At 42.2% G+C, this 17,717-nt stretch overlaps 2 protein-coding genes across 5 annotated transcripts; one reads left to right on the forward strand and one right to left on the reverse strand.

Moving 5' to 3' along the window:
• Positions 1–7,837: 7,837 nt before the first annotated feature.
• Positions 7,838–10,979, reverse strand: LOC111385512. Its single transcript, XM_023009907.1, has 2 exons — positions 10,583–10,979; positions 7,838–10,504 (listed from the first exon to the last, which is right to left on the reverse strand). Exons 1-2 carry the CDS (start codon positions 10,946–10,948, stop codon positions 9,944–9,946), a joined length of 927 nt encoding a protein of 308 aa, XP_022865675.1. The 5' UTR covers positions 10,949–10,979; the 3' UTR covers positions 7,838–9,943.
• Positions 10,980–12,968: 1,989 nt separating this feature from the next.
• Positions 12,969–17,129, forward strand: LOC111385511 (protein LTV1 homolog). 4 transcript variants are annotated; one of them, XM_023009906.1, is made up of 6 exons: positions 12,969–13,109; positions 13,405–13,866; positions 14,293–14,685; positions 14,943–15,524; positions 15,904–16,031; positions 16,691–17,129. In XM_023009906.1, the coding sequence occupies exons 2-6, from the start codon at positions 13,426–13,428 to the stop codon at positions 16,692–16,694; spliced, it is 1,548 nt and encodes a 515-aa protein (XP_022865674.1). In that variant the 5' UTR covers positions 12,969–13,109; positions 13,405–13,425; the 3' UTR covers positions 16,695–17,129. The 4 variants fall into 4 exon arrangements, with proteins under 4 accessions (XP_022865674.1, XP_022865671.1, XP_022865672.1 ...); XM_023009903.1 differs by having other exon boundaries at positions 12,979–13,109; positions 13,343–13,866; XM_023009904.1 differs by lacking the exon at positions 16,691–17,129 and having other exon boundaries at positions 12,979–13,109; positions 13,343–13,866; positions 15,904–16,035.
• The last annotated feature ends 588 nt before the right edge of the window (positions 17,130–17,717 follow it).

The following is a 17,717-nucleotide window of genomic DNA, read 5'->3' on the forward strand; positions in this document are numbered from 1 at the left end:
GCATAACCTCAAAAACTTGATTTTTATCGAATACAAAAATGAATATTTATCAATTAAATATAACGGACCAATTCATGTGGTAAATAACACACCTATGGAACATTTAATTTTATTTCGAATATAATATTTTGTTTATAGGATTAATTATTGAATTGTAAGGATGTTGATGTTATATATAATGAGAATGAATATAGTGATTATTTTAAGATTTTGAAATTGTTTTAGGGATGTATTTAGAGTGGGATGAATATATAAAATTTGTGTATATATATAGTATTTAAATGAATTAATTCATAAGGACAATATTGGAAACTAACGTGGATGATAATAATAATTTTTTTATATTTTTATAGGAATGAATATAGTGTGGGATGAATATATAAAAAACTGTGGATGTAAATAGTCGTACCTTTTCTAAAAATTGATTGACCAATTTTCATGGAAAATATTTATAATTTCCATGGAAAAAGTTACAATTTCCATGGAATATAGTGGTTATCAAAAAACAAAAGTTGAAAAAAAAATGAGTATTTTCATGGAAAATAATGGCTATCAAACACCAAAAGATGGAAAATTGCAACATTTTCTTGGTTGAAATTTAAGCCAATCAAACACATGTAATCAACAATTTCCATGTAAATAATTTCCGGGTAATTGAATTCCCTGAAAAATATTTTCTTTCCATGCAATTTTCTTGCTTGCAATCAAACGGACCCTTATGTGTTTTCTATCCACCCCTTATCTATATATGTATTTCACATTCATTTTCTGAACCCATAAAGTGAACGAATAATTTTTTCCCCTATTTTCAGTTATTACATAAATTCTTAAAGAAAATTTTCATTGGCATTCAACGTATTTGAGTTTCAACCCATCAACGTTTGTAAACCAATCTGGATCAATTTCTTCTGTAATTATTACAATTAAGATTAAAATTTTGAAGTGTTTTCTCCCTCACAATTTCTTGAAAATGTGGTTGTCTTACACATCATCTTTATCGACATTTTCAACGGTGGCGATACTAGGTTTGGCGATGTAAATTGGAGAGCGGATGTTGGATAGGGAAAAAGAGAAGAATGCGAAGTCTTCCACCGGGAAGAAGTTCAAGACGGAGAAGTTTTCGATTTTATGGTAGGAGTTCGCAACGGTGTTATGTGTTTTCTGTATTTCTCTTCTTCTATTCTTTAATCTTGGCGCTTTCTCCAATCCGCGCATGGTGGGTGATTTACAGAACTTTTGATTAAGTAGGCTATATGTACTGGGAAAATTTTTATAGGAGTTGACTATGCCAATATTGATATACCCCGAGGAGTGTATCCCGAGGACTCAATATATACCCCACCTCATTTCTCTTCTATGGTCCTCGGGGTCACCCTAAGTCCTCGAGGTATCGTAGTCCTCGAGATACCTCGAGGACACATTTACATTCTATCAATGTCCTCGAGACATACACCACCAACATGGCTCCTAAGACCCGGGTACCTAACTAACAAACCTAAACACCCAAGGATTCTACATCAACCCTGACACCACTTGTCAAACAATTCCATTACAAGTAGGACACTCCTTATAATAGAAATTCCCTTGGATAAAAAATCCAACCAACACAATCCTACTAGGAGTACACTACATACTCCTATAAAAGCAGAACCTTGGGCCATTATTCAGGTACGTTTTTTCATTGTTCTTCAGCACATAGCCTCACGCATATATTTCCCTTTCTGACTTAAGCATCGGAGGGGCGACGAGAACACACCTCGTTGCCTTTGTTTCAGGTATCGGAAGATCACATTCGTGCTCCTCACCAGTCATCAAGCTCGGGAAATCTACAGGTACGATTTTTGGTAGCATCATTGGCGCCGTCTGTGGGAATCGCTACCAAAAGCCATGGTAAACACACGATCAGGTCTTCCACCCGCAAGCTCATCCGCTCCAAACCAACCCCCTCCTGAGGATATCCCTGTTCCTCAAGAGGAATCATCAGAAGTGCCAGAGCCCCATCCGGCAGTCGTCACTACTGGAGCCTTTGAAGAGCTCAGACAACAGGTCGCCACATTGACTCAGCTGCTAAGTCAAAGAAATTCGCATCCTTCACTACAATTACACAATAAAATATTTTACAAATAAACCAATAATTTTGTTTTTAAATTTTTTAACCACACATTCTCTAAAAAATATTATTCAAAACTCTTTAATTTTCAAATAATGGATGACAAACAGGGCCGTGCTAAAATAGTGACTTGAGTCGTGTAGAAAAACGATGAACACATGGACAACGCACAAGGCTCGTTTGATAAGATTTTTGCTTTTGCTTTATGTAGATGAGTTTCTAGAGGAAATCATGGTGACTAGCTTTCTTGAAAAGAAAAAGAAAAAAATCATTTTTAATTAGACAAAACACTTAAAAAAATATATTCAAATATGTCTAAAAGCAAATTCTTAAAATAAAAAATCGTTATTAATTTTTTAAAAGAATTGTGAGAGAAATCTGAAGTCTTTGATATCCAAGATCGAAGAATGATGTTGTCCCAAAGACGAGACCCATGCAAGTGAAATTACTCCTTTTCTTATTCCTAAGAAAGACCATATGGTTTCTAGTATAAAGTCTTCCACCGGGAAGAAGTTCAAGACGGAGAAGTTTTCGATTTTATGGTAGGAGTTCGCAACGGTGTTATGTGTTTTCTGTATTTCTCTTCTTCTATTCTTTAATCTTGGCGCTTTCTCCAATCCGCGCATGGTGGGTGATTTACAGAACTTTTGATTAAGTAGGCTATATGTACTGGGAAAATTTTTATAGGAGTTGACTATGCCAATATTGATATACCCCGAGGAGTGTATCCCGAGGACTCAATATATACCCCACCTCATTTCTCTTCTATGGTCCTCGGGGTCACCCTAAGTCCTCGAGGTATCGTAGTCCTCGAGATACCTCGAGGACACATTTACATTCTATCAATGTCCTCGAGACATACACCACCAACATGGCTCCTAAGACCCGGGTACCTAACTAACAAACCTAAACACCCAAGGATTCTACATCAACCCTGACACCACTTGTCAAACAATTCCATTACAAGTAGGACACTCCTTATAATAGAAATTCCCTTGGATAAAAAATCCAACCAACACAATCCTACTAGGAGTACACTACATACTCCTATAAAAGCAGAACCTTGGGCCATTATTCAGGTACGTTTTTTCATTGTTCTTCAGCACATAGCCTCACGCATATATTTCCCTTTCTGACTTAAGCATCGGAGGGGCGACGAGAACACACCTCGTTGCCTTTGTTTCAGGTATCGGAAGATCACATTCGTGCTCCTCACCAGTCATCAAGCTCGGGAAATCTACAGGTACGATTTTTGGTAGCATCATTGGCGCCGTCTGTGGGAATCGCTACCAAAAGCCATGGTAAACACACGATCAGGTCTTCCACCCGCAAGCTCATCCGCTCCAAACCAACCCCCTCCTGAGGATATCCCTGTTCCTCAAGAGGAATCATCAGAAGTGCCAGAGCCCCATCCGGCAGTCGTCACTACTGGAGCCTTTGAAGAGCTCAGACAACAGGTCGCCACATTGACTCAGCTGCTAAGTCAAAGAAATTAGCATCCGGCACCCCAGGGGGGTTTTATGGCTGATGCTCGAGCTCGAGCTCATGTCCCTGACAATGGCGGAGCAGGGGCCTCGGGTATACCACAGGTGACCTCGGCCTTGAGATCAGTGACCATGGAGTCTGGGGAACTCGCTAGGATTATTCAAGAAGGAACTACGGCGGGCCTACTCCAGGGCAACAAAGGGACAACAAGATTCAGTCCCAACACTCCCTTTACTCCCGAGATATTAACATTCCCCTTGCCAGACAGATTTAAGTATCCTAGGATCAAAGAATATGATGGGACCACTGATCCAATCAATCATCTGAACGTATACACGGACGTCATGAATTTACAGGTCGCACCGGATCAGGTGATGTGCAAGGCCTTCCCGCAAACTTTGACGAATGCTGCTAGGGATTGGTTCTCAACCTTAGAGTTCAACTCCATAGCCTCATTCTCGGATTTGGCGGACAAGTTCTCCGCTTTCTTCGTAAGCAGCAAACGCATCAGGAAGACAGCGGCTTCCCTCATGCAACTTAGACAAGGGCAAAATGAGAACCTACATGACTTCATGACCAGGTTCAACAAGGAAAGACTTCAGATTCCCGACCTACACATAACTGCAGCAGTTTCTGCCCTCACATATGCCATAAAGTGCGAGATTTTCAAGATGTCTTTATCCAAAACTTCACCAAAGACAGTCATCGAGCTTCTTATCCGAGCTGAGAAGTACATAAATATGGAGGAAACACTGAACCCGAGAAAGGTTGGACCATCCCATGACAGGGTCGAGCATAAAAGACAGCAAGACCCGAACCCCCGTGAAGAACAACATCGGAAAAAATAGAGACAGGAGGTTCTCCCGACGCCGTTCACGCGTTTAAATACGTCAAAGACCAATATATTGATGGAGATCAAGGATATGAAGGAACTGAAATGGCCTGTCAGAATGAGGTCACCACCCGAATCCAGGGACATGAACAAGTACTGTGAGTTCTATCGGGATCATGGGCATACCACGGAGAACTGTAAGGCCTTGCAACGGGAGATTGAAGCCCTTATTAAAAGAGGACTCCTGAGCTCCTACGTCGTTAACGACAAACACCCGAGGAATGATCGTGGCAGGGAAAAAGACCTTGAGGCAAAAAGGGATGGTCAACCCACTGCTGGAACCATCAATATCATCATTGGAGGTATTGCCTCGGGAGGAGACTCCAACAGTGGAAGAAAACAATATGCCCGACGATATGCCTTGGCCTCTGGGATGCCTCATGGAAAGCTGGAGGAGGATATTACTTTTGGGACCGGAGACTTAGAAGGCGTATCGCTCCCACATGATGATGCCTTGGTAATCTTAGCCATTTTGGCCAATTTTGAAGTAAAGAGGATCTTGGTTGACAACGGGAGTGCGGCCAATATACTTTCACAAGAAGCTTTTGCCAAAATGGGAATCTCATCTCAGCAGCTCAAAACGGTTAAAACTCCTCTCCAGGGGTTTGGGGAAGGAGTCATCACTCCAGAGGGTGTCGTCGAGCTCCCTCTAACTTTGGGTTCTGGCCAGAAACAGGTTACGGAGATGACATCTTTCCAAGTGGTACGTGTCTCAATGGCCTATAACGCTATTCTGGGAAGACCACTTCTGAACAAGATTAAAGCCATTGTGTCTACCTTCCACCTGGCCATGAAGTTTCCAACAAGTAATGGCGTTGGGGTCATCCGTGGAGACCAGACAGCTACCAGACAATGCTATGTTGCCAGCGTTCGGGAAATAAATAACGACGTCATGCAAATCTCGAGGATGGATCCCGAGGACGGGCAACAAGTCAGACTTGACCCTGTCGAAGAATTGACGGAAATTGAGCTTGAGCATGATAAGAAGGTGACTATTGGTCGGGATCTTGACGTCACCCTAAAGACAGAACTTGTTGGTTGCTTATCTCGCAACATTGACGTTTTTGCCTGGAAGGTTGAGGATATGTCAGGGTTAGACCCTAAAATTGCAGTACATAGGCTTAAAATAAGCCCGGGGGCCAGACCAGTAAAGCAGAGGAAAAGACAGTTTGCCCCAGAACGTCGGGAGGTCATTCGAGAAGAAATTAACAAACTCGTCAGCGCTCAGTTCATTCGGGAGGTCCAATATCCCGATTGTCTTGCCAATGTTGTTTTAGTAAAGAAGGCCAATGGTAAGTGGAGGGTCTGCATCGACTTCACAGATCTTAACAAAGCATGTCCAAAGGATAGTTATCCCCTACCACGGATTGACAACTTGGTGGATAGCACGTCTGGACATAAGCTATACAGCTTCTTGGATGCATTTTCTGGTTATCATCAAATCCTCATGGCTGAGGAAGATCAAGAAAAGACCTCATTCATGGCCGATTCCGCCATATACTGTTATAAGGTCATGCCTTTCGGTTTGAAGAATGTAGGGGCAACATACCAAAGGCTCATCAACAAAGTCTTTGCTAACTTAATTGGAAGGAACGTGGAGGCGTACGTTGATGACATGGTGGTCAAAAGCAAACAGGTGGACCAACATATTTCAGATCTTGAAGAAGTGTTCAACACCTTGCGAAAGTACGGAATGAAGTTGAACCCCGCAAAATGTGCATTTGGCGTGGCCTCGGGCAAGTTTTTGGGCTTCATGATCACTCACCGGGGGATAGAGGCCAACCCTGACAAAATACAAGCCTTGGCGTCTATGGAATCACCAAGGAACAAGAAAGAGGTACAGAGGTTGACTGGTAGGATAGCAGCCTTGAACAGGTTCATGTCCCGAGCATCAGACAGGTGCTATCCTTTCTTCAAAGTCCTTAGAGGAAACCAAGGCTTTGATTGGAGTGAAGACTGTGAGAAAGCTTTCCAGGAGCTCAAGCAGACATTGGCATCTCCACCTATTCTCACTAGGCCTGAGCCTGGTGACACCTTATTTTTGTACTTGGCCGTATCTCAAAATGCTGTCAGCGGGGTCTTGGTGAAAGAGGTCAACAAAGTCCAGCAACCTATCTACTATGTAAGCAAGGTCCTACTGGATGCAGGAACAAGGTATACTTTGGCGGAACAACTTGCCCTTGCCTTGGTTATAGCAGCACGGAAACTCCGGCAGTATTTTCAGTCTCACCCTATTGTGGTGCTCACTAATCAACCACTTAGGCATATACTTCAGAAGCCGGACGTATCAGGAAGACTGATGAAATGGGCAATCGAGCTTAGAGAATTTGACATGGAATTCAAACCACGCCCATCTATCAAAGCCCAAGCTCTAGCCGACTTCATTGCAGAACTAACCCCTAGGCCTCGGGGGCCAGGTGACAGCTCGAGCATGAGCACTAATTTGGACACTTGGCAGATATTTGTGGATGGAGCATCGAACTCCTCGGGCTCGGGCGCAGGGGTCATCATCATCAGCCCTGACAAACAAACAGAGATCCAATGCGCTCTCAGGTTCGAGTTTGAAGCAACCAAAAACGAGGCCGAGTATAAGGCCGTCGTTATTGCTCTTGAGCTAGCCCTTTGCCTATAGCTCAAGTTCGTAAAGATATTCAGCGATTCACAGCTAGTGGTCGGACAGATTGAAGGATCATTTGAAAGAAAGGAGGAGAAAATGAGTTTGTACTGTATGAAGGTTCAGGATCTTCAACGAAAATTCAAGAGCTGTGAAATTACAAAAATTGCTCGAAAGGACAATGGAAAAGCCGACGCATTATCCAGGCTTGTGTTCATGGGGGCAGACGGCCTTGACAGAACGGTTCACATTAAAATCATCACAGAATCCAGCATCAGTCAAATCCTCGACATCATGGACATTGACAACGAACCATCCTGGATGGACCCGATCATAGAATTCATCACAAGCGAAAATCTACCAAGCGATGCCAGGTTGGCCAGAAGCATCAGAGCCCGAGCTCCTAGGTACTGCATGATCAGCGGTGTCCTCTTTCGCAGAAGTATTACTCTTCCATACCTAAGGTGCCTCAGGCCATCAGAATCATCCCAGGCCCTTGCTGAAGTTCATGAAGGTGTGTGCGGGAATCATCAAGGAGCCAGGGCCTTGGCCTTTAAACTCGTACGATATGGATACTACTGGCCACTATGAAAAAAGACGCCTCAGAATATGTTAAAAGATGTGATAGGTGCTAGAGGTTTGGTAATGTTATCCACTCACCAGCCGAAGATCTCACCAACATTAATTGTTCGGCCCCGTTTGAACAATGGGGAGTTGACATCCTCGGCCCCTTTCCTGTGGCAAGAGGCCAATTAAAGTTTGTTGCTGTAGCAGTAGAGTACTTCACAAAATGGGTAGAGGCCAAACCTCTCGCCACAATATCGGAGCCCAAGCTAAGAGCCTTCACTTGGAGGTCTATCATTTGCAGGTTTGGGATACCAAAGGTCCTCATCACCGACAATGGCAGGCAATTTGACAACCAACAGTTTAGAAACTTTTGCTCAAACCTTGGGATTGATCACCGTCTGACATCAGTTTCTCATCCTCAGAGCAATGGCCTGGCCGAGGTAACAAATCGAATCATATTGCAAGACCTCCGAACAAGAATAACCGATGCAAGGGGTTCTTGGTCCGACGAGCTGCCTTCTATACTTTTGATGTATAGAATAACTCATAGGACAACCACAGGAGAAACCCCTTTTATGTTAGCCTATGGCATTAAAGCAATGGTCCCGGTGGAAATTAGACTGCCAAGCCATAGGAGGCTTGTGCCAGAAACCTCGGAGCATACAGCTGAACATCTTGATCTCTTGGAAGAAGTACGGGAGCAAGCCGCTAAAAAGGTGGCCTCTTACCAAACTAAGACAGCGAAACATTTTAATAGCAAAGTCAAGGCTCGGAGGTTCAGAGCTGGCGATTTGGTCTTGAGGAGGGCCGAAGCAGCAGGCCACCCCCCAGGGAAACTCGGGTCCATCTGGGAAGGGCCCTTTGAGGTCATACGACAGGTTCGCAAAGGAGCATACAGCCTAAGAGACACCTCGGGCAGATCTCTTCCGAGGCCCTGGAATGCCGACAATCTAAAAATATATTACAAGTAAAATTCCTGACGCCTTTTAGGAGATTTTCTTTTTCTGCATTTTATTTCTAGTTTAGCGGGTCTGCGTGCCCATGCATATTTTTCGTTCTCTTTTGTAATGAACTACGTTCGGCTTGATCCCATTTGGGTACGTAGGCAGCTTGGATACAATATAAATCCAAGTTCAGTCTGAAAAATTAGTAAATTCAAGTTTCGGGTATAACAGCCCTTTAGTAAAAGTCTTGCACCAGGCAAGCACTCAAAGAAGCCTTGCCCCAGGCAAGCACTCCAAAAAGCCTTGCCCCAGGCAAGTACTCAAAGAAGCCTTGCCCCAGGCAAGCACTCCAAAGAAGCCTTGCCCCAGGCAAGCACTCCAAAAAGCCTTGCCCCGCGCAAGCACAAAAAAGCCTTGCCCCGCGCAAGCACACAAAAAAGCCTTGCCCCAGGCAAGCACTCAAAGAAGCCTTGCCCCAGGCAAGCACTCAAAGAAGCCATGCCCCAGGCAAGCACTCAAAAAGCCTTGCCCCAGGCAAGCAGTCAAAAATGCCTTGTCTCAAGCAAGTACCAAAGCTTTGCCCTGCGCAAGCACAAAAAGCCTTGATCATATAGTCAAGTGTAAACCATTATAGTATCGCCCAGGGACATACAAAAATCCCACATCATTTTGGACACCCCTGAGAATCTCACATTATAACTTTTTAAAGTTTAGTGTGCTCGAGGTTATAGCCCTCGAGGATTTCACAACCCAACTTTTTAAAGTTAGTGTGCTCGAGGATTACAGTCCTCGAGGAAATCACACCCCAACTTTTTAAAGTTTAGTGTGCTCGAGGATTACAGTCCTCGAGAATGTCACTCAGTTTTGAAAGTTTAGTTGTGCTCGAGGATTACAGTCCTCGAGAATGTCACTATCAATTTTTAAAGTTAGTTGTGCTCAGGATTACAGTCCTCGAGAATGTCACTATCAATTTTTAAAGTTAGTTGTGCTCGGGATTACAGTCCTCGAGAATGCACTCATTTTTTAAGATTAATTGTCCTCGAGAATGTCACATCATTATTTTTTATATATTTGTGCTCGAGATTACAGTCCTCGAGAATGTATGTCTGCCACTTTTTAATCCCTTAAATGCGCTCGAGTTGTGGAATCCTCGAGTAAACACTTCAATGTCGCATGAGCAGTTAGTTTCCAATTTGTTTGCTCGAATGTATGGAGTCCAAGGGGTCGAGATAAATAGTTCGAATAAATTAACTTTAAGAACATACATAGTCCTCGATCAATTTACATTGTCAAAATTAAACAAAAAATTACAAAGGATCGGGGTGGGGAAGTCATCCAATGTGGCCAAGAGGAGGGTCGAGGTTGCTGATGTCGATCTCAACGTCGTCCTCAAGACCATCCTCATCATCTCCACCCGATCCTCCTCCATCTTCCGAGCCTGAGATCTCCAATGTATCAGCAATGGAAGGCACTGTCTTCAAGTCGTCTGGAGTGACGTCGGGCAACTTCTCACGGAGGAAGGCCTGGGCTTCTTTCAGAGCATGGAAGTACGCCCCCAACGCATACTCCCCTTTTATCTTGTCGCAATCCTCGGAGGTTTTAAACTCCTCCCAAGCCCTCTCCCTGACAGCCGCGAGCTCGCGCCCGAAATCCTCTGTCTTCTGGATGAGCTCGAGCCTCGCGCCCTCGACCTCATCCTTTGCTATAACCAGGTCATCCCTGGCCTTTGCAGCCTCCCTCCTCGCGTCATCACGCTCCTTCAATAAAACCTCGACCTGTGCCTCGAGGTCTTGAATCCTGCTGTCCTTAGAGGCCATGGACGTCTCGACCCCAGCTGCCCTCTTGGCCTCCTCGAGCCCTTGCAGAGAGAGTCCTCGAGCTATACTCAACATCTGGAAAAAATGAAGAAAATGTCAAGTATTAAGTTCGACCAATAAACTCAAGGCTAAAGTCGAAAGTTCGAAGATTACCTTCACTGTAAGACCCTCGAGGACCTTCATCCCATCCTCGAGCTTGACCTCCTCTTTGTATTTGTTAACGAGCTCAGGAGCGAGGTGGCAAGTCTCGAAGTCCCTGGTAAGAGACGGGTCATCCTCAAGGTCAACCACTTCAGAAGGAGGCCAAGGAGTGACGACCCGAGGAGTGGGAGATCTAAGGTTCGGTTGCAAAGGGGTCGAGACTTGTGGATGAGCTCGAGAAGTTTCGCCATGCCCCCTCGCACCCTCAGGAGCCCCTCGAGGCCTCTTCTTGCTTTTCTTCCTCGGGGGCTGCCCCTGTGGATGAGCGTCTCCCCTTGTGCTGACAAAGTTCCGGAGAGCTCGAGGATCAAAAGACATATCTGCAAATATTTACAAACATTTTAGAACGAGCACAAGGTCAGGGTATTTTTCAAAAAATAATAATAAAGGAACATCCCTACCCTCGACGCCTCTAATATCTGCCAGGTCTATAACCTCCTCCCCAATCTCCTTCATCGTCGAGAAAAGGGGGCTGAGCCCGACCAGCATCCTCCTATGCTCTTCCAAAACATCCGGATACACCTGGCCCTCACAAAACTTCTCGGCGTCGGGGATTCCCCAATCAGGCCAGAAAGGAAGATCGGGTTCTTGGGCTATAACATAAAACCACCCCTCCCTCCACCCCTTTAAAGAGCTCGCCATCCTCGGGATTTTAAAGCCCCCAATCGTCGAGAGATAGCCAAAACAAGTGTATCGAGGATGCTTCTTAAGCTCGAACACTAATTTGCTGAGGCTAATGTTGGGTTCGATACCTAAGTATCTACATGCTATAAAAAAATAAACGAGCATTCTCCAGGCGTTGGGCACTAACTGCCCCGGGCACATGGAGTGCTCGACTAATAGAGCAATAAAGAAGGGGTGAAGGGGCCACCTAAAGCCAGCCTTAAAGGTCTCCCTAAAAATAACAAACTCCCCTCGTCGTGCTCGAATAATCCTATTCTCGGGGTCAGGAAATCTAACATCGCAATTAGGCATTATACCATATTCCCTAGCTGCAGCTATGACTGAGTGCTCTTTAAGCCTACAGGGTTCGTCGGGATACTCAAAAACCATATTAACCTGGGCCTCGGGAGTAGCCTCTAGGGGAATAGCCGTCGGTATTATCGAGGTCCCTACGTCCTCACTACTACTAGAACTGTTAGAAGATTCTCGACCCTCACTACTCAACATCACTTAACAAACTTAAGGCCTAGCTTATGAATAACTTAAAGTCTCGAGCCTTACCTGGAGTTCCCGACGACTTGAGAAGTTCCCAAAGTGTTTTTCTCGAGCACGACCTCGCAGAACTCTGATTTACAGTGGGTAAAAGTGAAAAATGAAGGTGAGAACAATAGTATTTATAGATGAAAACGATGGGAGGCCAAAGGTCGCTATCTACAACCGTCCACGAAGACATGTGTCACAAATCCAAGCCACTCTCTGCAACGGTCATATCTCGACCTATATCATCAGCATCACTTCTCGACGAAGGTTCGAGAAATGACATAACCCATGTGCACCCCATCCTAAGAGCTTGATCTCTAGGACGAGTGCACGGGGGCCAGTGACTATGCCAATATTGATATACCCCGAGGACTCAATATATACCCCACCTCATTTCTCTTCTATGGTCCTCGGGGTCACCCTAAGTCCTCGAGGTATCGTAGTCCTCGAGATACCTCGAGGACACATTTACATTCTATCAATGTCCTCGAGAATAGTCCTCGAGACATACACCACCAACATGGCTCCTAAGACCCGGGTACCTAACTAACAAACCTAAACACCAAAGGATTCTACATCAACCCTGACACCACTTGTCAAACAATTCCATTACAAGTAGGACACTCCTTATAATAGAAATTCCCTTGGATAAAAACATCCAACCAACACAATCCTACTAGGAGTACACTACATACTCCTATAAAAGCAGAACCTTGGGTCATTATTCAGGTACGTTTTTTCATTGTTCTTCAGCACATAGCCTCACGCATATATTTCCTTTTCTGACTTAAGCATCGAAGGGGCGACGAGAACACACCTCGTTGCCTTTGTTTCAGGTATCGGAAGATTACGTTCGTGCTCCTCACCAATCATCAAGCTCGAAAAATCTACAGGTATGATTTTTGATAGTATCAGGAGTGTTACAGGTTACATACAAATGTGGGGTGTGTGATTTATTTTATGCAATAAAATATTGACAGGAAGGTTTTGGAAATTGTTACGTATTAATTATAGTTAAGCATGTTTTAATTTATTTTAGTGTATTAATCTAATATTTTTTTTTTAGAGTATTGGGTCTAATTTCCTCCATAGGCCCAGTTAGAAGGCAGGCCTATCAAAGGATAACCCACGTCTGTTTAGCAAGGGGAAGAGCAGCCTAGGTTTTTTCTCTCGCTATTGCACTAAAAATTTGGGACTATATTCATCAACTCTCGGCACCAATTTATCTTATGTTGTCGTGATTTCTTCTCAACTTCTTCATAACCAAACTTGGGAGGTAGTATCGGATTGTATTAGTGTTCAAAACGGGCTTCATATGTTGAAATAGAATCGATTTGTTTGTTGTGAATGATTTAATTTGAACTCAGCTCCTTATAATTTATTTTACTTTTCCAGAATCATTGTTTCTTGATGTTAATCTTTCTCCAGAAACATTTATTTTTTCAACGATATTTTTCTCTTAAATTTTTGATGCGGTTGTTTACGGTTTTTCATTGGTGAAATACCCAGGACCTCCGCCCCTGATTGCAATCTCTAGCTAATCGTAGCTCTTGAACTTTTTCTACATTCAGCAAGAAGAAATCGTCCAAACAATGGGAAAGACAAAGAAATTCTTTGACAAGAAAAAATCTGCCACGTTCCAGCTCATGGCACGGGACACTTCTGACCCGAACTACTCATCTGGACCCTCTGGCGATCGGGTCTTCGTCCGGGTCGACAGCAACCCCTACACACCCAATACATCCCTCAACGAGGAAGAGCAAACAGACGACCAGAGTTCCATTTTTGCGGACGCGCCCGAAGATAATGATGGTGAGGCTGGAAATTCTTTCAATGGAGGATTATGTAACTACAGAGATGAAAGGACGACGGCGTTACCGGACCACGTGAGAAGGGAAATTCTGGAGCTAGGATTTCCAGACGATGGGTACAATTATTTGCTACACATGAGGGAGATTAAAAATACTGGCGGAGGTTCTTCCTATTATCATAATCCAAAAGCTAATCTCAATCAGTTGCCACGAGATGTTAAGGTCAGATTGTTTCATGTTTTGAAAATTTGTGAAATTTGTAAGAGTTAAATATTGTGTTAAAACAATGATGTGGCAAAATTAGCTTAATTTATTCATCATATTTCCTTTTCAATTGGTTAAATTTATTCATCAGTATTGCCTTCACAATTTGCTTGATTTATTCATCAGTATTGCTTTTGGAAAAGAAAAATATATGTTTTGAACGGGCTTCTCGTTTATTTTTTATTATTTATTTGTGATGCAAGGGCTGTGCAAAAGTTGAAAACGTGGAATGATTATTGGCATTAGAATCAGTTCTTCATTTTCATCCCATGTTGGAAGGAGAGTCATTATATCAATGATGTTTTTATGAGCCATGATTATGTATTTGAAGTTGATGTTGTTTTTATATAATTTCATTGTAAATCTGTACATTATTCCTGGTAGGCTTATGACGCTTCAAGAGTGGAGGTTTCTAGGGTGAATGAAGATTCGAATGAGAATTCACTATATAATGTTGCATCAAGGACAGTTGGGGCTAGATTACAGAAAGTGGTGGATCCTGAAGTGGCTGCAATGCTGGATGAGAGTGATTCATCGAATTTTGGGTCCGATGTGGAGGACTTGGAAGAGGATTTCATCATGAGAGCAAATTTCGCGGAAGGTCCACTTGATATACAACTCGATAAGCGCTTGAGTTTGGAAGGAGAGTCCAAGGTTGGCCACAAGGGTAGTGATGATTTGGATGCACCTGGTGGACCAGCGAATGAGGCTAACCTTTCTGGCTTGGATGGTGAGAAACCTAGAGCTCGTCGTCTTTTAGATGAGCAATTTGACTTGGTAAGATCCAATTTTGTTTTGACAATCGTTACTGGTTAATCAACTATTTTTCCTACAGCATATGCCTCCTATGCTTACGCCTCTGGTGATGAACTCACTTTGGCTATTCGACGTCGAACTCAGAGTTATCTACTACATAGGCGACTAAAAGAAGTCCCAATCTTGATCTAATTTCTAACATCCTTGAACTATACTGTTGTGGTATGTTCACATCTGATAAATAATTCCAAGTCTCTTACACTATGTTTTTCTTGTAGCTAGAGCTTCAGGAATATGGCAATGACAGTGAAGAAGAATACAGTGGTTACATTGATGAAGAAAATGAATGCCAAGAATCCCTTGCGGAAAAGATCGGACATGCATTTAAGGACCGTCCTATAGAAGGCTTGGCTATCAAGGAAGCAGAAGATATTGAATCACCAGAAGCTGCTGCTGATGTGATCCGTAGGTGCAAGGAATATGGTGAAAAGTATGAAAATGAGAACCTGGATCAAGAGGCTGTGATTGTTGAGGACAGTAGCGACGAATCAGAAATATGGGATTGTGAAACTATTGTCTCTACATATTCAAATCTTGACAACCACCCTGCTAAGATTGAAGCTCCAGGAGGAAGGAGGAAGAAGAAAATGGTCGAAACCACATCTGGAGATCAGAGTGCAGTCAGGCAATTGATAGTTTTAAAGGGTAGAGAAAAGCTTCCTGTGGGCTTTTTACCCCAGAGAGAGAAGCATGATGCAGAAAAAGTGATAGATAAGAAAGATCCGAATGCTTCAAGAACTGAACAACAGAAGAGGAAGCCGCGAGGTCTAGAGACAAAGGAGGAAAAGAAAGAAAGAAAGGTGCAAAATGATGTTTCTTTGGTCATACAATATTACACGACTGTCAATAAATATTGAATATTTTCTACAGTTGGACCATATTTTGATTCTTTTTGCAATGTTCTATTCCTACTTTTCATTCTATAACTTCTTTTTTCTTGTGATGGTGATTGTGGACCAGAAATCTCAAAGTACATCTTTCTCCCTTGATTGAGGAAGATGCGATTGTTTGATTATTTGATCCATTGAAGGCTTTGTGTTTGTTCTCTTTTTCTCCTCTCCCTGTCCCCAGTGGAGGTAGAGGGTGGGGGCTTCCTTTCCATATTTCATCTCTTTAGGGATGATTCCTCGTCATGGTATAAGCCATAATTATGGTAATATATGGACTATTCTTTTGCAGAGTGCACTGAAAGCAGAACGACGTGAGGCACGGCAAATGAAAAAAGACATGAAGGGGCTCTACAAGTCTGAGGGCCAGCGTGCTCAAAAAGTTGCAGCTTTTACTGGTCCATCGTCTATTCATCTTATGTAAGCATATATCGTGCACTTCGATTTCTGATCTAGAGTTGCTCTTTTGTGCTGCACTAATATTGTATTCTATTTTTGCATTCTGTTACCCATTCCTAAGGCCATGTACATTTCTGCATGCTATTCACTTCTGTTTATGATTCATAACAACCATTCTTTTTCATTCTTTTTTCTCATGCTCATTTCAACTACTCATTCTTACAATAAAATATTCTTCACGTAAACCCAAAATTTTTCGTACTTTTTAACCACATGTTCCCGAAAATTTACTATTCGAAACTCATTCCCACCCCCCCTCCCCCCGAAAAAAATAATAAATAAATCTGTCAAATAGGGGCTCAACCTCTTCACCTCTGACCGTGATTAGATTAACAAATGATTGTTGAAAATATTTTTTTTTTTGCTTTACATATTCGGCCTTTTTGGAATTATGGTTTGATAACAAACTGTACTCTTTATGTGATCAGATCAAATAATCAGTATTTGGTATTTTTTTTCTTGTCTCGAAGAACTTATTATTCTTCTCAGCATCGTCAATTATATGTGTGGTCAAAAGACGTGTACAAAGAGACCTCAGTTTATAGATCTCTCTGATGCTTATCCCAGATGCTATTTTTTCTTTTTGCATTCTTGCTAATTCTTTCTGCTATTATCCTTAGGTAATGTGCGTGCAGCTGTTGTCAAGACAACATGATGTTTTGCCTCTACTGTCAGAATGGTTACAACAAACGTCCTGTTGAAGCAATAAGTATTTATGGATTTTCTGTTCGAGATTAGCGTGTATACAAGAAGTAGCTCTTCTGAGGAGCTTATCCTTCCAGCAATACACCGGTCGACAGTTGTCTAGAAATATGTGGATGGTCGATCTGGACTTGATCTTGATCTCCTTTTTGGTTTAGCAAAAACACAGTTTATCATTGGCGTTTTACATTTTTCTGTGGACTTGCTCCAAATTTGAATGTAGTTGCTGTTTGTGTTCTGTAGGTTGAGTTTCTTTACCGTGTCATCAGTTTGAACATCATAAATTTCCTAATTAATCTGTCTTTTGGCTGTTTAATGATCCGTTGAGAATGTTATTGAAGCCACCTATTTACTATTCATTGCTGTTAGTGAATGCATACAATAGTACATTACATATAACTCCAAGCTTAAACCAGGTTAATTCTTGACTTATCAAGTTCACATATAATTAGATATATTTAAATTAATGATTAAGTTGTTAATTAATAAAAAGCATATTAGTATACTTTATCGAATAAAAATAACTAACAGACCTAAATCCATTAGTTTTTTCTTATTATTTTTAAAAGAACCAGAGCCAAAAATTTATTTCTATAATTGTTTTTCATTTTATAAAACCGAAAAATATTCCATTGTAAGTTATTATTTAATTCTTTTTCGTTCTTCAAAAAGTTGCAAAAGATTCAATCCAAGAATGAATTTTTACTGCCTTTTTATTTTTCAAAGAAGTTAAGTTTTTGAATTTTGATTTAATTCTTTTAAATAACGATAGAATGAATGGGTCTGTAATTATTATTTTGACAATATTTTAATTTTTTTCATTTTAAAGCAAAAAAGAGTGGACAATTTTGAAATAGGTAGAATCTGCAAAGGGAGGGTTTGCCATGATTTTAGCTTTTACCCTTAATTTCTCTCTTACATGCATAACCCTAAACTGACATATAC

The sequence above is a fragment of the Olea europaea genome, unplaced genomic scaffold, assembly GCF_002742605.1.
Source record: "Olea europaea var. sylvestris unplaced genomic scaffold, O_europaea_v1 scaffold3189, whole genome shotgun sequence".
Taxonomy (NCBI): Eukaryota; Viridiplantae; Streptophyta; class Magnoliopsida; order Lamiales; family Oleaceae; genus Olea; species Olea europaea.

What these genes read in the sequence shown, in the direction of transcription:
- LOC111385512 (XM_023009907.1), bottom strand. Translation starts at nt 10,948, where the DNA reads ATGTCTTTTGATCCTCGAGCTCTCCGGAACTTTGTCAGCACAAGGGGA. An exon ending in TCGAGGGTCTTACAGTGAAG is followed by an intron (nt 10,505 to 10,582) that starts GTAATCTTCGAA and finishes CATTTTTTCCAG; the next exon opens with ATGTTGAGTATAGCTCGAGG.
- LOC111385511 (XM_023009906.1), top strand. Translation starts at nt 13,426, where the DNA reads ATGGGAAAGACAAAGAAATTCTTTGACAAGAAAAAATCTGCCACGTTC. An exon ending in TAGATGAGCAATTTGACTTG is followed by an intron (nt 14,686 to 14,942) that starts GTAAGATCCAAT and finishes TTTTTCTTGTAG; the next exon opens with CTAGAGCTTCAGGAATATGG. An exon ending in AGGAAAAGAAAGAAAGAAAG is followed by an intron (nt 15,525 to 15,903) that starts GTGCAAAATGAT and finishes ATTCTTTTGCAG; the next exon opens with AGTGCACTGAAAGCAGAACG.